The sequence below is a fragment of the Nyctereutes procyonoides genome, unplaced genomic scaffold (assembly GCF_905146905.1).
Source record: "Nyctereutes procyonoides isolate TBG_1078 unplaced genomic scaffold, NYPRO_anot_genome, whole genome shotgun sequence".
NCBI classification, from domain to species: domain Eukaryota; kingdom Metazoa; phylum Chordata; class Mammalia; order Carnivora; family Canidae; genus Nyctereutes; species Nyctereutes procyonoides.
The window spans coordinates 2,566,383-2,590,857 of NW_026575139.1; the positions used below are offsets into that span (position 1 = coordinate 2,566,383).

The 24,475-nt window shown below is 47.0% G+C and overlaps 1 protein-coding gene across 9 annotated transcripts in view; it reads right to left on the reverse strand.

Annotated features, from left to right (window-relative positions):
• The window catches only part of PPP2R5C (protein phosphatase 2 regulatory subunit B'gamma), a 122,277-nt gene that overhangs the window by 23,822 nt on the left and 73,980 nt on the right, over positions 1-24,475 (reverse strand). For all 9 annotated transcript variants that reach the window (XM_055304084.1, XM_055304081.1, XM_055304082.1 and 6 more), the window contains 5 exons: positions 9,602-9,712; positions 8,494-8,586; positions 8,277-8,407; positions 3,142-3,201; positions 1,057-1,165 (listed from right to left, as the gene is read on the reverse strand). In XM_055304084.1, the coding sequence (XP_055160059.1) occupies positions 1,057-1,165; positions 3,142-3,201; positions 8,277-8,407; positions 8,494-8,586; positions 9,602-9,712 (504 nt within the window). The remainder of the gene's footprint in view (positions 1-1,056; positions 1,166-3,141; positions 3,202-8,276; positions 8,408-8,493; positions 8,587-9,601; positions 9,713-24,475) is intronic.

Here is a 24,475-nt window from a genome sequence, read left to right on the forward strand (position 1 = left end):
CACCAGGTTAACAGCAAAAGGAGGTGGAAAAAAAAAAAAAACCCACCTCAAAGTAAAACACGTCCCAGGAAGCCAACGTCCTTATTATCACATAAAGAATTCACTTCCTGTGACTCGTGTTGTGCCCGCTGGCTGTCGGGCCTGCACCTGCTCAGACCCCCAGCGATCACGCAGGGGACCGGACCGCAGCTGGGGGCCGCCCTGTCCCCGACACTCAGCACCTGTCCGTGCAGGGCTCACAAGTGCAAGAGTGAAGGGGAGGCCACGTCTCCCGAGTCCGTGCAGCCGCCTGACCAGGTAGTAATCACTCACTGGCCAAATTTTCAGGGTAACTGTCATTAGATTTCCACAACTGCAGAAAGCCCACAGTTTACTTAAAAAAAAAAAACAAAAAAAAGAAAAAAAAACAAAACAAAAAAACAACAAAAAAACCACCTTTTTCTTAGACCATGTCATTGGCCACAGACATAGAGAGGCTTTTTCTTAAAGGAGCCAGATTTTATGTTTTTTAAAAAATTATTTAAATTCAATTTGCCAGCATATAGTCTATCACCCAGCGCTCATCCCATCAAGTGCCCTCCTAGTGCTTGTCACCCAGTCACCCCATCCAACACCCTCGCCTCCTGCAATGGGGTCTTTGTTTCCCAGAGTCAGAAGTCTCTCACGGTTTGTCTTCCTCTCTGATTTTTCCCCACTCAGTTTCCTAAAGGAGTCAGATTTTAAATCCCACAACAGAAAGCTTCCTGTGAGATCTCTCTTTTTTTTTTTTTCCTCTGAGATCTCTTGACGCAGGGCATCAAGTGAGTCACCCTCTTCTCTGTGTTTAGAACTAATTCTGAAATTCTCCATTCCTGAGAGTTTTCTGATCTTCTTAAAAGGGAATTTCTTTACCCCTGTATGCTTTCAATTAGCACCAGAACCTACATCAGCAATGGGACACGACAAAGACCTGCTCCCAGGTAACAGGGTGGAATTCTGTGTCTTAGACCAATGCTCACACGGAGATGCCATGCTAGCGCACGTCCCCACCTACGTGTCCTGCAGAGCACCCCTTACCTGTGGATGGTAGACACTCAGAGATTTCACTTTGTGCAAAGGTAGCAACACCTTCAGTAAGAAAATCTTGTGCTCTTCTTTTAGTGGTAAGGCAAATCCATTAATTATACTGTGAAAACAGAATTTATTCAAAGTTTGAATATTTACAACTTCCAGATTAAAAAAAAAAACTTGCCTTTTTTTTCCAGCATAAAAAAATCAGTAAGCAAAATGTACGTTGCACAAAAGAGGAGCATATTAGTGGAAACTAAAAAGAAAATTAAAAACCTTCCAAGAAGCATTGTCATTTCTTTCTTTAAGTGTAAGATAATTCTAAAACTCTGGGTTTGCAGGGCATTACCCAGAAGAGCATGACCCCGGGGGCAAAGCCTCCTTTAGACAGGCGGAGGAGGCCGGGAGGCTCAGGTGGGGTCCCCGCCCCGCTCCACGGGTGGGCTGTCCACACCCGGCACCTTCCCTTGACCTTTGCCTATTTTTAGGAATTCACGCTTCCCTGGAGAGATTCGGGCTTGTTATTCTAATGCTGGTGGGATGGATAGAGTCCAAGTGTCCAAGTGGGAGCTGGGTGAGAATCAGCCAGGAAGCTGCTCCCTTCTACATAGAAAGGGGGTCTTATTCCTGGACTCCAAACTGAAGCTTTGTCTCTAACGTCAAGTAGTTTATCTACTGGTTTATCAGTTGGGCAAGTGGGCTTTCTTACTATTTGGTTTTATTATTCGGCAAGCACAGACACGTGTTAGAGCTACAGAGCAGTTAAGGCAATTTCTAGACGGACCCGCACCATCCAGGGGCCTTGGGCACAGGAGTGCTGCAGGCAGGGGTTGTCTGAGGTGGGCACCAGGGGTGGCCTGCTCATTCACATCGGGGGAGACCGTCAAGGTCAAACACCTCTTCTGAAAGGATAAAATTATCGATCCTAGCAGCAGGGAGCCCAGAGTTGCCTGTGTGTGACATGCCAGGCTGCACGGACGCTTCACACGGTCGCACACCCTCCTCGACTCTTAGGAGGTGAGTGGATCCCTCCCCCTCTTACTAAGAAAACAGCAGCCAAGAGTAGTTACGGGAGGTCATACACCTAGGAAGGGCCCTTGACCGCTCACCACGCTCTACTGAGCGGGAGAAACCCGCTGAGTGTGCCAAAACTGGTCAACGTAGAATTCTCCACGAGGACTAACGGTTTTTTCAAATTATATCTAAAATAGCAAGGACAGTTTTCTCACCACTGGAGCACAGATCGACCAGATGACAACACTGTTGCCTGAGAGAGGCTTGTGTTCCCAAAGCTTTGGGGATGTAGAGAGGTGCCCTCTCTGCAGGTCCCTCGGAACCTTTTAGCTGCTAATGCAGCTCAATCCCCAAGGAAGGTGCTGGGAGAGAGCCTTCCAAGCTTTTCAGCTGTGGAACCCCGGGAACAGAGGGCTGGAAGTCTGATATAAAATCCATGGGTCGGGCAGTCCCGATGGCCCAGTGGTTTGGTGCCGCCTTCAGCCTGGGGTATGGTCCTGGAGACCCGGGATCGAGTCCCACGTCAGGCTCCCTGATGGAGCCTGCTTCTCCCTCTGCCTGTGTCTCTGCCTCTCTCTCTCTCTCTGTGTCTGTCGTGAATAAATAAATAAAATCTTAAAAACAAAACAAAACAAAACGTCATGGGTCACTGATTTAAAAAAAATGACAGCAAGCATTTCACTTGGATGAAGATGGCGAAATTTTTGAAATGTCTATTATTGTTAAGTACAGATATGAAAAGTTTATAAAATCCAAGCAACATGAAATATTAGCATTTACTCAATACTCCCAATGTAGGATAAATGATCCACTCTTCTAGGTGTCAACATAAACCTTCTCAAGGTAACGGTCTTGGATGAGGTGTGTGAAACAGAATCTGTGCGTGGAGCCAGGCACACAGGAGGGTTTCCTATCCGTGGCTTTTGACCCTAGACCTCACCAACCCCTTCCATCAAGTGAGATCTTAGTTCCTTTGGAAATGGTTTCAATTTTCCTCGCTCTGGGGAGGGCTGCCGGACTCAGTGAACTGGAGCATCCTGAAATCAACTCCCCTCGCTGCCAGCAACAGAGACGACTCACCTCCCCAAGATTTCCAGTAATTCTGCTATGCCGTTGTGATGCTCTGTTTCATAAATAAACCTAGAAGAAACAATTTGCCATTTAGAATTAGACACTGAAAGAAGAGCTGAAGAGACTTAAATCCTCTAAGGAAACTGTGTGCTTGGGTGGGGGGAGCCACAGGTACCCCTACCTGGTCATCCTCAGTAATAGGAGTCCTCACAGTTGGGGGGTGTGAAGACCCGGAGGCCAGAGTGCACGGGACTGCTCAAATCCCCCCCCCCCAACATTTTGGAAGGTTTCAACCAGAGAAAGGCTGCAAGGTTTGCACCGTGAACACCTGTACTTGAGCCGCTCAGATGTGATGACGAGGGATTTGCCGTCTGCCCCAGCACATGTACATCCCGCGACCCATCCCTCAGGCCTGTTTTGCTCTGTGCCAACCTAAGTTGACGCCTGACTCCATTTTAAAGCCTCCACTTGCCCAGTGTGTGCAAGGGCAGAAGTTCTTTCCTTCCCACTCGGGCCGTCCTGCCTACTGCCTCACAGACACCCTGCAAGGCCCCCACGTGGCTTCAAGCACCACCTCCCAGAATCCCCAATATGAGCAGCCTATTTGTGTCCTTGGAGAAGCCTCTTTGCTGTGCCCGCCTGGTGGGCTCCTTGGGGCCCTTGCAGCATCTGCTGTGCCCGAGGTCAGCCTGAGGACAGGGCTAGGACTTTTGGTCACTGTGTCCCCAGTGCTAGGACTGGGGCTGGCATCTGTCCTGTGCTTGCAACACATGTGTTGACAGGCTGGCGACGATGAGAGGGAACAGGGACACCGAGCAGGGCGGTCTCTCCCTTCCCCGAGGATTTCCTCAGAAGCCAGGAGCCCACTCCTGCCCACACCTCGCTTGCCTGAAGTCCGCCCCAACCAAGGCACGGGTGCCTGCCTGACGTCAGTGGTGTCTGAAAAAGGCTTCTGCCTTTCGGCCAACAACGAGCAGTTTAAGAGTCTGCTCTAAGCCAAAAATAAGAGTTTGTGATGATTAAAAAAAAAAAAATCTGACTCTGAAGTGTCGTTGTCCACGTTTGCAACAATGGAATGGAGACCTCAAGGTAAAGAAGAGGTCAAACAATCTAGAGGATGTGAAATATTCCCAAAGGGTGGGCCTTAAGACCTCTACGTTCTCGGAGGGTCTGAAAGATGTGTGGGTGGTGTGGAGGAGGAGGAGGAGGAGGAGGGCAGGGCTGGAGAGGAGGTCTGCAAAACGCAGCGGGGAGCAGGCCGTGAGGCAGACACGCAGGGGGGTGTCACACGGGTCTGCTGCGACCACCGGAACAGAGAACCACCGTGCCACAGAGACGAGTCTGGCCATGCACCAGGGTGAGGTGGGGTCACCCAGATGGCCCCGGGCACCCGGGTGGAGAGAAACGGGCGGTGTGGTTGTACTGCAGGTGACGGGGCCCCTCGGCTCCCCGCTGCCCTCCACACTGCACCTGCCTGGAGACGGGAAGCTGGCACCAAGGAGTCCCCACCCCTCCATGGTGCCTTTGCTCTGAGAAACACTTTAATTTATGAAACTCAACCTGAGGGCTCCCTTGTGCATCGCGCGTTTTCTGTTTCCATGTGCCAAGTTATAGCTCTGTATAGAGTGCAGCCACGCCGCCTGAGTCACCGCTCCCCTCGTCGGCAGCCTGGAGGGCACGCGGAGACCTCGGGGCTGGGCTCTGGGCCTCCGCCCCGCTCGGGATCTAGACGCTCCAGTGCTCCCATTCGAACAAGGACGGCCTTCAGCTCTAAGCCATTTTGTTTTCCTAAATCAGCAGGACTATAGTCTTACTGATAGATTTGTTTCTCTCTTTTCAACAGGGTTTTTTTTTTTTTTTTTTTAAATTCAAGTTAGTACAGCGTGTAGTATTGGTTTCAGGGGTAGAATCCAGTGATTTATCAGTTGTATAAAACCCCCAGTGCTCATTACATCATGTGCCTTCCTTAGTGCCCATCACCCAGTTACTCCATCCTCCCGCCCGCCTCCCCTCCAGCAACCCTGTTTGTTTCCTAGAGTTAAGAGTCTCTTATGGTTTGTCTCCCTCTCTGTTATCTTTTTTTTCCTTCCTTTCTCTATGCTTCTCTGTTTTGTTTCTTAAATTCCGCATGAGTGAAATCCTATAATTGTCTTTCTCAGACTGACTTACGTCGCTCAGCATCATACCCTCTAGTTCCACCCACATCATTGCAAATGGCTAGATTTCATTTTTCTGCTGGATGAGTACTATTCCATTGTATATATACACCACATCTTCTTTATCCCTTCATCTGTCAGTGGACATCTGGGCTCGTTCCATAATTTGGCTATTGTGGATATTGCTACTATGAGGATGGGGGTGCAGGTGCCCCTTGGATTGGCATGATAAATTCTTTGTTTCTAATTATTTTGACCTGATTTGAAGCAGATCTAAAAAAGAGAAAACAGGCATAGTTCTCCTTACTTTTTCCAAAAGAGGAAAGAGAAGAAGGTGCAGAATGGGTTGAAAGCCATAAAGACGCATGGAGAATAGTCTAGTTTCTCACTCTTCCAGCAAAAAAGGGATTGGGACTCTCTAAAAATGGAGCCAGAACCTGCTTCTGGAGACAGTCTCCAAAAAAGACACGATCGATACCTTTCCTCCTGGTGGGATGTGCCCTGAGCCTCACGGGGAGAGGTGGAATCGGTCTCCCTCCCTGTGGCTCTGTCTTCCTGTGAGCAGCTTTTATCAGCACAGAAGGTAGAAGCGGGTCTGTGCCAGAGATGGGCCGAGCCTCGCAGAGGACTGGTGGGTCCTGAAAGCCGGCTGAGGACCTGCCCTGAGCCACCGTGGGGCAGCCCCCGCAGACCACGTGGGGCAGCAGAACTGCCCAGAGTCCAGTTCCGATTACAGAACTGCGGTCAGTGATCCGTGGTTGCTGACTGCAGTGGCTACGGGGTGGGGCCGTCTGTTACGCAGATGGATCTGAAGCCCTGGTCCGCCCCATCCACCTGGGCTCCAGCTCACCATGGCTGGGTTATCAACGGTGCAGATCTCTGTGTATCTCACACCTTGAACACGCTCATTAGAAGGAGAAACTTCACAAACAGGGACTTTATGTTGACGTTATTGATGAGATGGACCGGACAGGTTGGAGTTATCTTTTCTTACGGATGGGGTCGTGCCACGAATGTCGATGAGCGGGGTACTTCTCTCACGGTTTTTCTCCTTACCTCCTTTCTGCATGATATGAGTGGTGTGGAAGGTGGAGACTAAATCAACTACTAGATCCATGTAACATGTTTGGTTTTGATTGCACAGATCACGAATGATAGAGAAAAGATCGCTAAAACACAAAAGCGCCACCCTCCAGCACTGGGCGCTCAGTGAGAACAAACTAAACTATGTGCAATCACTTCTAAATAATTTAAATATTTTAGTTACTCTATTGAGGTTCTTCATGATTTGTGATTCTGTGATCTGAACAAAACCTATATTTTGACGAACAAAACCTCACTTTACGTAGAGCTTTAATTTTAGGCCTAAAAGGCTATTTAAACTGTACCTGTTCTTTGCTGTTTAAATAATGTATAGAATGTTTTGATAAAAACTGCTGCCACGTAATGATCTCGTTCAAAAGGAATCATGATACCAACAAGCATGAACTGGGGAACACAACACCCAGGAAACGGGATGTCCTTCTCTGATCATATGTGGTGCCCAGTCCTGGGATGTGGGGGACTTGGAACGGGTTCAAAGGAACTGGCAGCTCTAACACTGGATGTCATATCAAGTGTGAAGATGAGAGAGAGGAGCAGATGCCCCGATGACTGCGGAGGGCAGGGTAGGGGACGCCGAGGATGAGAGGGACGGCTTCTAGAATCCCCAGAGGCTGCTGGTCTCCGTGGCGGGATCTTATTTCCCACACCCATGTGTCTCCATCTGTCTCACCTCCCCTGTCTCCCTTGCTGGGTCATGATGCCTAAGAAGGGAACCACCTGGGCTCTGTGGTGCTCCTGGCGATCCTGCATGTCACTCTCCCTCCGGCTCTATGGCTAGACTGGGTGAAACCCACCTGCTTTCACAAGGGGACCTGTCACTGCTAGGATTTTCACTACCTTAGCCATCCTGGAATCAGGGCCTTCAAGGGCAAGATGACCCAGGCAAGCCCAAATTCTTGGAGTAAACTGCTCATAGCAAACTTTCCAGGGACAGATAAGAAACATTAAGTCTTTCATTCATCAACATTCTTTTGGTACCACCACAGGCCAGGTGCAAAGCGGTCACTGGAAGTGTGATAAAGCCGCTAGCACAATGCCTGCCCCAGAGGGAGACCTGCCTGCCAAGCCAGGGAGGCTTTCTGGGGAGGGGGTGTGTCTAGAAGCCTGCGAGGCTGTGGAGAAGGGCAGCTGGTAAGAATGTTCTGGGAGGCACTAGTGGGTAAGGAGCCTGGAGATGAGCAGAGACTCAAGTGAGAAGGCCCGCCCGGACCCACACACCCACACACGGCAGCGCCCAGGGGTGGGGCTCATCCATCCAAGCATGGCTAGTCACCCCGGGTGACTCAGACAGCAGCAGAACCGTGCAGATGTCAGCGGGTGGGTGGAAGGGTGTTCAGATCTTAAGAATCAATGAGAGGCGGTGGCCAGGACCGGGGGGCGGGGGCGCGGGCTTAAGGTGAATATTGCACTTGGAATGCCACAGAACATCCTCTCATGAGCCATGGGGCTGTGCCCTCTTCCACAGAAACCCAGACAGGGCAACTTCTGCACCTAGCTCCCCAGACGGACCAGTCTCTGCAGTCCTGCAGGCCTGGGACGCCAGGGTTTCCAGACCTCTAGTGTGGTTCTCCAGCCTGTGAGCATTTCTAAGGGTCCCCACTTTGCTCCCCACTCCTGCCTTCTCTCTGAGATGCTATCGGGGAGGATGAAGTAACTCGCAGTTGAAAGGAGTGACAGCTGGCTTTGGACAGGTTCTGGATGGCCCCACACCCAGGGTAACGGGACAGCTGGGTGAAAATGGAAACAGAGGAAGGACGTGTGCAGAGGTGCTGGGTTGGTGAGGGAGGGGAGCGAGCAAAGAGGGAATGATGGGGTAGGGGGCACTGAGTAAGATCGCGATCGTCATCATGCAAAGAGAGAAATGTCACCCACACGCTGACTTACCTATAAAATATATTATTTATCTGTTTTCTGATGTAAGCTCTTAAGCCTAAGAATTTTCCATAGATTCTGTGTAGGGTAGTTTTAAGAAAATCTCTCTCCCGAGGATCTTCACTGTCAAAGAGCTCTAAAAGCTTCAAGAAGAAAAAGACACTTAGTGGATCAGTATTCCTGCTCTGCAGATTAGGACTTTCGTAGCTTCAGCTAATTTGTACCTTACCTGCAATACAAACTTCTGATCAATATATTTCTTCGCTATATTAGGTTGGAAATCTGGAGACTCTAAAAATCTTAAGAAAAATTCATAAACAAGCTAGGAGGAAAAAAAAAACAACAATGAGTCAAATAATATGGTATTTTATTAGATGGAGACTAAAAGTACACCACGAGTTGAATCTCTGAAAATATTAGCCTTAAAAAAAAAGCCGCTTATCTACAGAATTAATACCAAATACCATGGCTTAATTTAATTATAATTGATGATGGTAATTGTTTTATTTAGCTCAGAACCACGGACTATGCCCTTAACCGGCATTTAAACGAAATGATACCCATGGCTGGGGTCACTGGCACCTAACTGACGTGGCTGGGAGACGACAGTGAGCGGCGGGATCTGCAGCCCACCATGAGCACGTGTCCTGCCAGGGCCTGGGGGACAGGAAGCTGGGACTGCTTGGTGAGCGGGTCACAGACAGTCACCCGGGGCTGGGATGCTCCTCCCCTTCATGAGTGGGCTGTATGCTGTCACGGTTACACAGCAATCCCACATGCCTTGGGGGATGTTCTGTCCCGAAGATAGCCCCCCCTTTGTAATTGGGTCCCCATCTAGCTCGTTCCCAACTTTCACCTCTCCATCTCCCCTCCTGTGGATGACCCAGGCCCCAAGGTGGTGCATGGCTTGTGCACACTCTGCTCATGCTGAGCTCAGTGTCTTCTCAGGCATCCAGCCTGATCTATGAGCAATTTCTACTTTACAAATGTGTCAGAAAAAGGTGAGTCAGCAGGTGAGCCTTTGGGTGTGTTAAATCTAAGTGCTGAAAACTAGGGAAGCATCTATCTGCAAAAGGCCTCGATTTGATGGCTATCAACAAAGGGGTCACTTTCATTACAAACACATTGACAATTCCAAATAGACAAAAAGACCCATTCAATGTTCTCACTTCTCAAAATACCTTTCTTATCTGCACAGGTTTGCAAGGTCAGCGGTCCACCTGCAATCAGCTGGAGTGAGGCCCTAGGGCCAGTTCACTCGCTTTAGAGAAAAAACCCTGAGAATGCACACACTCAACTCACGCCCCTGTTGCTGGGGCACTCCCAGAGTTCAGTACCTGTAGATGAGGCCAGGCTGCTTCTAACGTGGGCTCGTCTTCCTCGGGGTCAAATTCTGCTCCCGTAGGATTGGAGGAAGGTGGTAACGTTCGAAACATGTTAACTGCAAACTAAAATCCACATATTCTTGAATTATAACCAGGACATTCAAGATATTTACAGAAAACATTACAAAAAAAAAAAAAAGACCATTAAGAGAAATCATTTAAATTCTAACAACAGCTGCTCCCAGTGGTTATCTGGCTCGTCCTTATTCTGAAGATTCAGAAGCAGTGTGGATCCCCGAGAGTGGGTCAAAGCTGCAACAGGAAACCTGGCACAGATGGCCACCGAGACTCCTGCTCGACTCTGAGCTGCCAGACTCATGGACAACCAGCACCAACCAGTGCTGGGGGGCAGCGATGAGTTCACTGTGCCCAGTAAGTGCAGAGCAAGGAGGCGGGTGTAGTGCTGGGAAGAAAAGGATGGGCTTGAGCAGGAAGCAGCAGAGATTAAAGAACTGGTCTCCTGCCCCAGAAGTGCCTGCATTCAGCACCGAGAGAACCATCAGAGGGCAGCCGGCCGTGTGCCCAGGGCGGGACGCTCATGGCCTTAGTCTCTCTGGACTCACAAGGAAATGACTTCGGAAGAGATTTCTTGAGAATGTGAATGACCTCCTCGACAACTTGCTACCTGCCTTTCTTTTATATTGTCCTTCACCACCTTCTCCCACTCTATGCTCCATTTATTTCCAACTTCATAAAAGTCAGTGTTTTACAGGTGTTTCTACATAAAACCTAGAATTCTCTGGAGCACAGGTATACTTTAATGTCCACATGGTTAATTTATTTTTTTTCTCACATGGTTAATTTCTAAATAAAGCATAACATATACTGATAAATTTGTGATATAAATGTTTAGTTTTTGTATATCATCAATTTATAACTTATTCTTCTTTTGTAGTAAGTTTAAATGTGATTAGCTACCTTACGGAAGCTCTGTACCTGCCGTAGGTGGGTTACAGGCCTGGGCTCTGCTGACTGGCTCTCACAGATAATCAAAGCAAGGCCTCCGCCCCCTCACCCCCCAAAGCACAAAATCCAAACACCTGCCAGGCAAGGTAAGACCCAGCTCCATGACAACGAGTGGGAGGTAGCTGCGGACAGTCCAGGGCAAACCTGCTGCTCAGGTGACCAGTCTCGTAGAGACTGAGCTAAATCTCAAGGTCATCCGTTGTTTCTTCTGGTCTTGGCTGTTACTGACGGTGAACTCTGAGCCCCTAACATCATGTTCTGGGAAGGAAAATGCTCCCATTTTACACCATCAGCTATGAAAGCCCCGAGCCTCAAATATCTGTGGTCTGTGCTGTTCAAGAGGAGGAGTGGATGCAAGGAATCACAGCAATGGGGCTGAGAGAGAACAGGAATGGAGGGTACCAGGGATCCCTGCATGGCTCAGTGGTTTAGCGCCTGCCTTCAGCCCAGGGTGTGATCCTGGAGACCCAGGATCGAGTCCCACGTCAGGCTCCTTGCATGGAGCCTGCTTCTCCCTCTGCCTGTGTCTCTGCCTCTCTCTGTGCGTCTCTCATGAATAAATAAAATCTTAAAAAAAAAAAAATAAAGGAATGGAAGGTACTGGAAAAAAAAAAAGGAAATCCAGAAACAAGTAAAAAAAATCCTTTTGTAAAACCAAGAATAATACTCCAAAAACATACATAGAAAGTAAACAAGGTCTGGAAGCTATGAACAGGGTCCTGGAAGAGGCCTCCCAAGTGACAGGTGACTAAGCAACGGAGGTGACAGGTGCTGCGAGGTACGGGAGGCACGTCCTGTCACTGGCCCCCGGGGGATGGGGCAGCAGGGGCTCTCCTGGCACCCTGATCCCAAAGCCCATGGAAGAGAACAAGGAGACAGCAGGAGCTCCCTCGCCAAGGAAAGGCCACAGGCGGGCGAGGGGCAGCAGGCCGCCCCGTCTCCCCGGGCCCTCAGCCCTCCCTCCAGGGCTAGGGAAGTGCGGAGAGTGGAGTCAGATGGAGCCTGGGGCCCGCGTGGGCGTGTGGCCTTCCTGCGCTGGGTTTGCTACCCTTTCCCTCAAAGCCAAATGGCTGGGGGTGTCAAGACAGTTACCCCAAGACGGGAGGGTGCCTTGAAGACAGCCAGGTGGATGCATGCTACGCCCGCCTCTCTCAGAGACTGAGGCCCACCCGGGAAGGGAGCACGCATGAGGGTGGCGGCTGCCCCCTGGCAGGTCCCTCGCTGGCCAGGCGGCCCTCGGGGATTGACGCGTTACACCAGGTGGGGCAGCTGTCCCCACGGAGACTACGCAGGGGCAGGGAAGCAAGGTCTGAGGGGTCATGGCTAGCCCGGGAGCGCCCCGTTATCAAGCACTCATCTGAGCATCACTCGGGAAGGTATTTGTAGCCGTGGTCAGCATCTGCCACCGGCTGGCTTTAGGCACAGGAGAGTACCCGGAGGACATGGGTGGCCTCATCCACTCAGCTGGAAAGTCAGAAGAGCAGGACTGTGGTTTCTCCCCCGAGGAGGAAGAAAATCCCCCTGTCGGGGCAGCCTCAGCTCCTGCCCCAGGGAGTTCCTGGAAATCATCTCTCAGGCTGTCTCTGTTTCTCTCTCTTACTGGTCGTTTCTCTGACTGAACTCTGACACATCTGCTTAGTTAAGATTCTTAGTAAACTGGTTAGAGTCGACCAGCAGTGAAGCTACTGTCCCAGCTTCAAGCTGAAGCTCAGACCGCGGTGTGGGGTCACCTACGGCCCGTCCCCAGCGCCTGCATGGGCACCAAATCCCAGCAGCTCCGGAGTCGGGAGTCTGCAGGGGTGCTGGACCGCCTTGCTTTTAAGGCAATAATCCTCTTTTCAGCATCCTTGAAGGACCCCTCAGACCCAGGAAGTCTTCTCTTAGCCACCTCGGATTGATACGAAGTCATCCCTTTCACATGACAAAATAATCTCCCGCTGGAGCTTCTACCCACCTTTCCTACCACAGTACATTGCATTGATTCAATGCTCGTCTCTGGAAATAACTGTATAAAACTAACATTTGGAAAAGAGAGCAGAAGGCAAATGGCATGCCATCTCAAATTATTTTTGGGTTTCAGTAATTCTGAGCGCCAAGAGCTTCAGAGTCAGGCCAGCTGAGCGCTGTCAGGAGGGGCTGCCAAGCTGTGCGGCCACGAGCACCACGGAAGGTGGTCATTGTCATCCTCGGGCCACAGAAACCGAGGGAACCTTGTTTGTACCATAGGTCGGATGGACCAGATGGACCCATTATACCCTCTCAGCTCACACATGCTGAGCTTCGCACACCCTGAGGTGTGGACATGGCCAGGATCAGGCTACGTGGCCAGGGCGGCAGGGCTGGGTGGGGACAGGCTCCCGGCGCTCTTCCTCCCCAGAAGCAGGAACTGTGCACCAAAAAAACCTGCCCATGCCTTGGAGAAAGAGGGTGAATCTTCTCCCTGCTTTGGGCCTGTGTGGTTACCATGCATGCGGGTGTGCACGTACGTGATGCACACGGCCGTGTGGGGCATGGACAGACTCTGTAATATTAGGAAGCACCTGCTTTCACAGCTTGCTCCATACTCCTACTTTCAGTACTTAAAATCAGCCGCGCAGATGCTCCTCTCCGGAGTGCTAAATTTACTGAATTAGATGCAAACCACACCGGCTTGAGAAGCAAGCAACCTTGTGGGAAATTCCTGCGATTCAGCAGTATCATGAAGCCTTTCTGTGTCTGTGACATTCACGTCCAGAGCGGGGAAGTAATAAGACATTCACGCCATGAGGGAACTGCACTCTGGCAGAACACAGAAAGGTTTAGGATAGGAAGGGACACCACACAAAAGAACACTGATAGTCTAATTTCAGAGACAATGAGTCAGGGGAAGGTTGGTCATTCAGTTCTTCCTCTAAATCACAAAGGTTATTCCACTACTTGATATATTCTGTGTCATTCACAGGAACAGGATTTATAAAGGTGAGTCCACCAAGGGCCAAATCTCAGTTCCTCCAGAGGCTCTTCCTCCCACAGACAGAAACACTAAGTTCTCAGAGTCACAGGAGATAACACTTTGGGGCTGGCGGGGGTGGGGGAAGTGGGGAGGGAGCCCATCAACATTATTACTTCTTTTTTTTTTTTTAACAGAAAACCATATTTGTAAATGTTACAGCATATCTGGAAAAACCAACAGAGACGATAGCAGACCATTGCAGTTGGGCTATGGTACAGAATCCAAAAATATAAATACAAAACAAACAGCAATGTAATTAGGGAACACGATTAATGGGAGGAGCCCAGGGACACAGTCCCAGAAGTGACCGAGGGCCCACTGCTCAGTTACAAGGCCCCAGTGGGGGAGCATAAAAACCCTAATAAAGGGCACGCTAGCTTACATGAGTGAACAGAGGAAACTTTGTGCCCCAGTGGGGAGAGACATCCTATTATAAAGATAACTTCTCCACAAAGCAATCTGCACACTGAATACACTCTTAAACATAATTCTAACTGGATTTTTGATGAACTTGAAGAACGTAATATAAAATTTAGGCAAATAATAAAAATCCCTGTGGCAATCATAAAAGAAACTCTGGGCCTTTATTCATTTGTGAGGTTAGTTCAGATCTGCTTTCCTGATAGAGCCCAGGTGTCGCCCTGGGGAAGGCACACGGACAGCAGGACAGCCTTCACACTGAAAGTCGGTGGTCTGCACACTCTTATAATCAAGAAGCAGAAACTCTCAGAATGAACAGAAAAGTGACACTCAACTCCATGCTATCTGCAACAAGCCCCCTGTAAATATAAGGATACAAACTGGTCAAAAGTAAAAGCAAGGGAAAAAAAAAACCCTATCAGGATTGTATTAGTCAAGAGAGAGCTGGAGTGTCTATATGAACATCAGACAAAGTAGTTTTTGGAGCAAGTAACATGAACAGGGATGAAGAGGGTCACTCCATAATGACAGAGGAACCAACTAATAAATACTAATATCTATGCACTGAATAAGACGATGTAAAACTGGACAGAACTGCAAGAAAAAAGAGACAATTAGAAAATAAACAGCCCTAATTACAACAGCATGAAAGGTGAAATGTTTATGAGTCTAAAAAAAATACATGTAGGATCCATACGCTGAAAGGCACAAAACAAGGAATGCCAAAATGGAGACATACTATGTTCATGGACTGAAAAGTTCAATGCTGCTAAGGTATCAGCTCTGCCCGAATCTACACAGTAATGCAATTCCAATCAAAACCTCTGAAGAATATTTTGTAGATGACAACTGATTCTAAAACTCATATGGAAAGGTACAATAACTAGATAACCAAACTACTTTGAGAAAGAAAAAGATTGAAGCATTCATACTACCTGACCTCAGAATATACTGTGAAGTGATGGTAATGAAGACCATATGGTATCAGTGAGCAGATCGTAATCAGTGGAACAGAATGGAGTCCAGAAATAGACTCACAAGTATGGTCAACTGACTTTTGACAAAGGTGCAAAAGCGCTTGAAAGAATGGTTACTCTTTTCAACGAATGGAATACTTAGACATCCATATGCCAAACAATGAACCTCAGCCAAAATGAATCACAGACCTAAATATGAAATGTAAAACTATAAAGCCACAAAACTTTTAGAGGAAAAATCTTTAGGAGTTCGGGTTAGGCAAAGACTTCTCAAATATGACACCAGAAAAAGCATGGTCCACAAAAACAAATCATAAATTAGACTTCATCTGAACTAAAACTCTGTGAAAGACACCATCAAAATAAAAAAAAAACAAGCTGTAGACTGAGATAAAATATTTGCAAATCATATAACTGGCAAAGGTTTGTATATAGAACATGTAAAGAAGTCCCAAGCTCAATAATAAGAAAACAGAAAACCCAATTAAAAAACGGGCAAATAATTTGAATAGACACGTCACCAAGGAAGACTTACAAATGACAAATAAGCACAAGAAAAAAAGTGCTCAGCATCATTAGTCATTAGGGAAATGCAAATCAAAACCAAAATGAGAGGGATGCCTGGCTGGCTCAGTTGGTGGAACATGAGATTCTTGATGCCAGGGTTCTGGGTTCGAGCCTCATGCTGGGTATATGGATTAGTTAAAAATAAAATCTTTTTTTTTTTTAAAGATTTATTTACTTGAGAGACAGAGAAAGAGGTTAGAGGGGCAGAGGGAGAGGGAAAGAGTCTTAAGCAGACTCCACACTCAGCTCAGAGTCTGAAGCAGGGCTTAATCTCATGACCTGAGCCAAAACCAGGAGTTGGATGCTCACTTGGTGGGGCTACCCAAGTGCCCCCCAAAATAAAATCTTTAAAAGAAAAAAAAAGCCAAAATGAGGCAAAAGGGCTGACGATCCCAAATGCTGACAAAGGCGCAGGGCGACCTCAATTCTCACACCTGGCAAGGGTGCAAAAACAGCACAGTCGCTTTGGCAAACAGTTTAGAAGGTTAAACATATGACAGTGACCCAATAGTTCTGCATGTTTACCTGAGTTAAATGAAAACCTGTGCCCCAAACTTGCATATGAATATTTAGTTGTTTCATGGCCCCAAATGGGAAATAATCCAGATGCCTCTCCACTGGGGAATGGGTAAGCTGTGGTACATCAATGTCGTGAGGCACTACTGGGTCGTCATCAAGAACAAGCCTCTGGGGCGGATCCCAAGCCCATTATGCAGAATGAAGGAAGCTGGACCCAAAAGGCTACCTACCATGTGAGCCCACCTACATGATGCTCTGGAAAAGTAGAGCTGTGGATAGATCAGTGGTGGCCAGGGACAAAAGTGGGGGTGGGGGCAGGCAGAGGAGTAGCCTTGACTACAAAGGGGTAGCAAGTGTAGTTTTTTTGGAGGGTAATGAACTGTTCCCTATTTTGATTGTGCTGGTGATTACATGGGTTATAAGTATTTGTCAAATCTCAGATAACTGTTTACTAAGAAGAGTGAACTTTGCTGTACGTAAATTAAGAATTAATTTTAAAACCTGCTATGAAAGGGTGCTTCTGGGCCGCAAGTTCCCAAAGCTTGGTTCACAACGCCCTTCGTGTCTCAGTGATTTCTCCTCAGTGCTCCTAAATCTAAACACATAGCCTTCTACTTAGGAGCCTAAAAACCCAGCTTTACTGAGTTGTACACATACAACTATTGTGTTTAAAGTGTTTAGGGGCACCTGGGTGACTCAGTTGGTTGTGCCTGCCTTCAGCTCAGGTCATGATCTCAGGGTCTTGGGATGGAGTCACTCACCAGGCTCCCTACTCAGCGGGGAGTCTGCTTCTCCCTCTGTCCCCTCTCATGCTCTCTCTCTTTCCAAGTAAATAAATAAAATCTTAAAAAAATGTACATGTTTAAAGCGTACAATCTGACACATTTATGATATGCATATACCTGTGAAACCATCACAAAAGCAAAATAATGAATTTATTCGTCACCCTGCCTCAAAATTCTTAGAAGCCTTTTGAAAAAATAATACATATAAGTTGGTTGGCTGGAAGTGGGGATGGGTTTAGGCAGAATTGGGGAGGGGTGGAGAAAGGAGTGAAATGAACTCTAATTTCATACACTTTTATATTTATTTCAATTAGAAAACAAACGTGTGTTTCTTTTATAACTTAAAAACATCAAACAAAACAAAGGGAAATTCTCCCAAAGTAATATGAACAAATCTCCAGGGACGCCTGGGGAGCTCAGTGGTTGAGTGTCTGCCTTCGGCTCTAGCCGTGATCCTGGGTCCAGGGATTTAGTTCCACATCAGGTTCCCTCTGTCTATACCTCTCTGCCTGTCTCTCATGAATAAATAAAATCTTAAAAAAAAAATGGTACTTTTTGAAATCCAGAGAATGATTTTTCTATTTTAAATATCAGTAAGCCATCTTTTGAAGATTTTTTTTTTTTTTAAGATTTTATTTATTTATTCATGAGAGACGGGGGGGGGGGGGAGGCAGAGACACAGGCAGCGGGAGAAGCAGGGTCCATGCAGGGAGCCCGACGTGGGATTCAATGCTGGGTCTCCAGGATCATGCCCTGGGCTGAAGGCGGCGCTAAACCGCTGAGCCACCCAGGCTGCCCAGTACCGTATGTTTTAATCTTCTTCTAGCTCATTGCTGAGGTCAGCGCCTCTCTAACTCACGTGTCTGTGACTTTGGCTACATACAAAAAACCCCGAAGCACAAAAGGGGAATGCATGATTTAGATCCTCACTTGAAAGAAATCTGTACACCGTTTGAGACTTTACTGGCTGATACACTATCTTCTTTATTCAAAACATGCTTTTCTCTCCCATTTCCAAAACATCTCCACCTTCACAGCAAGTGGTGCTTTCCAGGACACACTGTGAATATCAGATGTAAACACAGATGAAGGAGAGCATCCAATGTCAACCTTAAAGTGAGCACAGGACAATTACCCCGGGGCTGTGGATGGCACATCTCTCCCAAGGATCCATGAAACACTGCTTTGCCCTCAGTAGAAAATGTGGACTTGAGCCCTAAGCATAAAAGAACAAACTTGTGAGGTACTATCTGGTCATTTTCAAGCAGTACAGGTGAAAATGATGAGATGGACTTGTTTTTCCTGGAAACCCAGCGAGCATCTGGGAAGGACAGCACTGCTCTTCACTGCATAGACAAGGCGTGGTGGTGTAAAGAAAACCTATTTATTAGTTTTTGATGATGACAAATGTGGTACAAAATGACAAATGTGGTATATGATCATTATTAAAAGCTGCAAAAATTACAAAAATCTAGTAAAATGGAAAAATCTGCATAGCCACACCATCCAAAAGTGCTGCTCTTCACAGCTTGTACTAGACTCCTCTGGAATATACGTGGTCTCCTAGGTGAGTAAGGGGTACAGTGTCTCATCCACAGTCGTCACCCGGAACTGCAGGTGTGGGCTGTTCTAGAGTGGGCCACTTGATGCAAAGCACCTTGAGCCTCCTGGCCCATCCCACTACCAATCTAACCAATTCCTTCTCTGCATCACCACTAAGACCTAAGACCAGTTCTGATGTTTTTGTCTATGTAGAAAGCTCCGTACCGAATGAATGTCGACTGAGCTTATGAAAAGCACCAGCCAAACTCAGAGGAAGAAATGGGGGGACAAAAATCAGTCTTTCTCTCCTGGGATTTACAGCCTAGAGGAGCCTGATGTGGCACTTGATCCCAGGACCAGGATCATGCCCTGAGCTGAAGGCAGATGCTCAACCACTGAGCCACCCAGGCATCCCGAGAAGCGGCATTTCTAACAAGCAGCTGGTGGTGCTCACACTGTGGCCTTTGAGCAGTGCCCTTCTGGAAGAGTGATTCTCAAACTCTTTAAAGTCAGGAACTCTTTAAAGTCCTAAAAATTACTAAGGACCCCAAAGAACTTTTGTGTATAAGTCTTTCTGTTGATGTAGATAGACTGTATGAGAAATTAAACCAGAAAAAAAGAAAAGAACACCATGAACCCATTACAAAATAACAAGTCCACTGTCTCAATATAAATATACATTTATGAAAAATCATTTTTCGTGACAATTAATGTTAGTTCTTTCATAAAATCTCATATGACACAGAATACCTGGGGTCACCTGATCCCTGAACAATGCATGGGTTGGAGATGTCGACCCATTGCACATAACTTCTGACTCTGCCCCCAAAAAACTTTACTACTAAGAGCCTATTGTTCACTGGAAGCCTTATCGATAACATAAAGATTGAACAACACATATTTTGTATGCTATATGTAGTACATGCTGTATTCTTACAAAAAGGCAATCTAGGGACGCCTGGGTGGCTCCGTGGTTGAGTGTCTGTCTGCCTTGGCTCAGGGCGTGATCCTGGAGGCCTGGGATCGAGTCCCACATCGGGCTCCCCGCGGGCAGCCTGCTTCTCCTTCTGCCTGTGTCTCTGCCTCTCTTGCTCTCTTTCTCTCTGTGTCTCTCATGAATAAATAAATAAAACCTTAAAAAAAAAAAGGCAATCTAGAGAAAAGAAAATGCTAAGAAAATCTTAGGGAAGAAAAAAATACATTTATGGTGCAGTAATATATTTGTTAAAAAAAATCCATGTATAACTGGACTTTCCTGGTTCAAACCTGCACTGTTCAGAGATCAACTGCATTTCCCAAAATGAACAAGTATTTAGGGAGAAGAGTGGCGTTTTTTATATTTTTGCTAATCTCTTTACTATCTGGCTAAATAGAAGACAGCTGGATTCCCATTCCCATGTCTGCTTCTACATTCGAATGTTGGTTTGGTTGAGATGTAGAAAGAAATAGAGCAGCTCTCTTACAGTTTGTAGTTGAAAAGGGAGGAGTAATCAATAGTCCTTTCAGGTAACTGAGGACCTGCGTGGTACTACACCCTAACCTGACAAATGGTGCTTTCCTGATCAACGAGGGGTCTCTACGTCAAGATCCAATAGTGTGTCTTGCACTTTGAATGGCTCTCTGGCCCACGAATGATTACAGAACATTATTTACTGGGCATCTGGAGAGCACTGGTCCCTATCTCCACTGGCCTCAGCTGGAGAGCCTGCAGCCCCGGGAAGCTGACACCTGCACGGGTGGGCACGAACTTTTTCCAAAATCCAGATTTTTGCTCCCAAACTCAAACTTTGTCCCTGACAACAAACACGGTCAGTTACTTCCCTTTAAGTGGCACTCTTGTGTCATTTTTTTGAGAAGATGCTCGCTAATGTTCGTTTGAGTGACCAGTCGGTCTGTGAGTGACGTAACTTCAAAATGGTGTCTGTGGAAACAGTGGTTTTGCTGTCAGCGTGTTGACTCTAAGACAAATGCCAATGCCTGAAAAACGGATTAACTAGAGAATAGGAAAAACAGATGGCTGATCATATTTAAAATATGACTGAAATTAAGAGATAATGGAGTTTATGTGATTTAGGCCTGCGACTCTCAATGCCAGGAGCTCTCCCGTGGCCACTGCTCCTTTTCATCCTCATCTCTCGGTTTTTTTAATTTGAAAATAAATGGGCTGAATGATCTGTAATGTTCTTTTATGCTCTAGGACCAAAGTCTATGACGTATAAAAACATACTGCACACATGACCAAGATGCTCACCATCATCAATCCCCAGGGAAATGCAAATCAAAACTACAGTGAGATCCCACTTCACCCCCATGAGAACGGCTGTCATCCAGAAGACAGACAAACCACAAGTGTTGACCATGTGGAGAAACTGGAACCCTCGTGCCCCGCTGGTGGGGATGCGTATGGGTGCAGCCGCTACGGGAAACAGTCTGGCCGTTCTTCAAAACATTAGACACACACAGTTAACATGGGACCCAGCAGCCCCACTCCGACGTAAATACTCAGGGGAAATGAAAACATACATGCACATGGCAGCTTGCATGTGAACGCTCACAGTGGCATTATTCACAACGGCAAGTAGCAGAATTGACCCCAGGGCCCATCAATGCATGAAGGGATGAATAAAAATGTGGTACATATCCACATAATGAAATACTATTTAGCAATAAAATGAACTAGTGACACATGCTACGATACGGATGAATCCTGAAAGCATTAGGCTAAGTGAAAGAAGATCATGTATCATATAATTTCAGTTACATGAAATGTCCAGGTCAGGCACATCTATAAAGATAGGAAAGTAGTAAGTGGCTGGGGGTGACAGGTTAGGGAGGAATGGCAGTGACCGTTAACAGATATGGGGCTTATTTTTTAGAGGGATAAAAATGTTATAAAAAATTAGATGTGATGATGGCAGCACAGTACTGTGAATATACTAAAAACCAAGGAATTGTGTATCTTAAATGGGTGAATTGCACGGTATAGGAATTATCTCTCAATACGTTTGTTTAAAAAAAAACATGTAGTAGCCCGTCTAACAGGCAACATATTTAAAAGAAATAACAGGGATCCCTGAGTGGTGCAGCGGTTTGGCGGCTCCCTTTGGCCCAGGGCGCGATCCTGGAGACCCAGGATCGAATCCCACGTCGGGCTCCCGGTGCATGGAGCCTGCTTCTCCCTCTGCCTGTGTCTCTGCCTCTCTCTCTCTCTCTGTGTGTGTGACTATCATAAATAAATAAAAATTAAAAAAAAAAAAGAAATAACACAAGGAGTATAACATCTATAGAGCTTTGGATTCTTCAAAGTGAGTGGAAATGAAGATCTTTAAAAATACCATAACAGAACACACGCACATGCACAGAAACACACAACAGGCGTACTCAAGGGAGCTGGCTAAGTGCTGCCTCGAGGGTCAGCAAAGCATGGAGCATCCACATCTCTTCCACCTGCCATGCTGCATCCAGGCACTGCTTGCGGTGGAGGCCTTCTATTGGCCCCTCGGGTTCTGTACCCACTCTCTACCTCTGAGAGGGCCAGAAACCACTGCCAGCTATCATCCCCTCCCTACTCTGTCCCCATGGAAAGGAAAGCTCTGGAAGGGCAGAAATAATGTTCACCACTCTATTTCCTCTCCTAAAAAAGTTTCTGGCCCACAGTGGATGGCCAACTGTTCAGTACTCCAAAGACCAACTTGAAATCTGGGGTGGGGACAAAGTGAATACAGCATGAAGAGAACCCAGCTAGGACACAACTGTTAACAGGGAGAGAAATTAACGATTTATTTATTTATTTACTTACTTACTTATATTTTTTTAAATTAATGATTATTTAATCTAAAAAAAAAAAAGTTCCAGGGCTTTAAGCATCCTCAGTAGTTCTGGTAATGTGCACCTGCTATGTAAATGCAAGGGAGCATGATCTGAGCAGGGGAGTGGGGCCTGGTTCAGGGCCGGCATCTGATCTAAACCAGGCCAACGGTAGTCTCACGCTCCGCAGATTCTTCCCTCTTTCCTCCTTAAAAACGGAAAGACCTTCCAACCATGTAATTTAATATGTAACAAATTAATGTGCTTACAAACTTAATATATATTAATAAATGGATTTAAAGATAAAATAAATTTAATATGCAATAAAGAAGCTTTTAAAATCAATGGGGAAGGGGTGCCTGGGTTGGGGGCTCAGTCAGTTTAGCATCTGCCTTCGGCTCAGGTCATGAACCCAGGGTCCTGGGATTGAGCCTCCCATCGGGCTCCCTGCTCAGTGGGTAGCCTGCTTCTCCCTCTGCCTCTGTGCCTCCCCCTGCTTGGGCATGTGTGCACATGCACATGCACTCTCTCTCTCTAATAAATAAAATCTTAAAAAAAATTAATGGGGAAAAGGGAATACATGATGTAGAGACAAGTGATTCTTCAGTCATTTTACAAGATAATAAAGTTATATCCCTCCCCTGTACCATTAAAAAAAAAAAGTTCCAGGAGGATTATAAAATGTACTGTGAACAACAAAATTATGAAGGTGTTGGGAGAAAATATTAGATTGTTCTTTGAGATTTGAGGATTTGGGGGACCTTCCAGAGTGAATGAGAACTGAAATTAAGGAGGAAAAAAAAAAAAGAGACTCTTGTTTTCCTTAGTCTGAAGGAGGAAAGTGTCAGGGCTCTCACTGCTCAGGGCACACATCACGCTGGGTCTGGGGAGGGGGATCCATGTGATCCTTGTACACTCGGGCCGGCCACATGCTAGTAAACTCTCAACTTTAAGAGTTAACAAGCTAAAATAATCAAGTTGATCTCAACTTCTGACACAACAGATTGCGAAAACTACAAAAAGGAACATTACTTTCAAATTCTTTTCCCAAAGCCAAATACGCAAGTGAGAAATTAACATATTTTAGGTTATGGGATCAGTCAATTCTGAATTATATAGGTTTGGGGAAAAATCAGTAACTTATGGAGGAGTTCAACGAAAATCAGGATATAAAATTTTATAGTAAGCAACAAGGACTCCTTTATAATCAGGGAGTACTAATTTCAAAGTTGGATAAGACACCAACCATTCCAAAAAAACTCAACAGAAAAATGAGTTCAGGGTCCAACAGTAGGAGTCTGAAATGGGATCCTGAAGAAGGCTTGGAGGGAACAGGCTGCAAAGTAGGAGACACAGAGGACTGAGGTTTGGGAGCTGAATGAAACCAAGAGAGAACTAAGTGTAGGATGATAGAGGCCCCTGGCCAACGGGGGCAGCCTGTTCTGACCCTGGTATTGGCAGTGGAGGCCCCCGGCCAAAGGGGCGGCCTGTCTGACACTGGCATTGGCAGTGGAGGCCACCAGCCAACCGGGGCAGCTTGTTCTGATCTGGGTATTGGCAGTGGAGGCTCCTGGCCAACGGGGGCAGCCTACCCTGACGCTGGTGTTGGCAGTGGAGGCCACCAGCCAACCGAGGTGGCCTGTTGTGAAACTGGCATTGGCAGTGGAGGCCATCAGCCAATTGGGGTGGCCTGTCCCGACACTGGCATTGGCAGTGGAGGACCCTGGCCAATGGGGCAGCCTGCCTGACACTGGCATTGGCAGAGGAGGCCGCCGGCCAATCAGGGTGGCCTGTCCTGACACTGGCATTGGCAGTGGAGGCCACTGGCCAACCGGGGTGGCCTGTCCTGACTCTGGTACTGGCAGTGGAGGCCGCTGGCCAACAGGGCGGCCTGTCCTGACACCAGCTTGGTCCTATCACTATTTTAACTCTGCGCCGTTATTAGCATTTTCCTGCACATGCATGGACAACTTGTTTACTTCTAAATTATAACTGGCACCAGGACATTAAAGAGGGTAAAAACATAAATACAAATGAGCGCTCTGACGTATCTGGCCTGTAGGGTACATGTGGAGTAAAAGAGTTAACGTGTAGGACACTTTGGACCTAGAAGGTACAATTCCTCTCCCTGTTGCCGCTACGACCCTGGACACATTATAAAGATTTTCGTTCTTCGAATGCAAATCCTGCGACAGGGAGGCTTCTTTGTGGGAAGCGTCGTGTGAGGCTCAGTCGGCTCGGCGTACGCCGG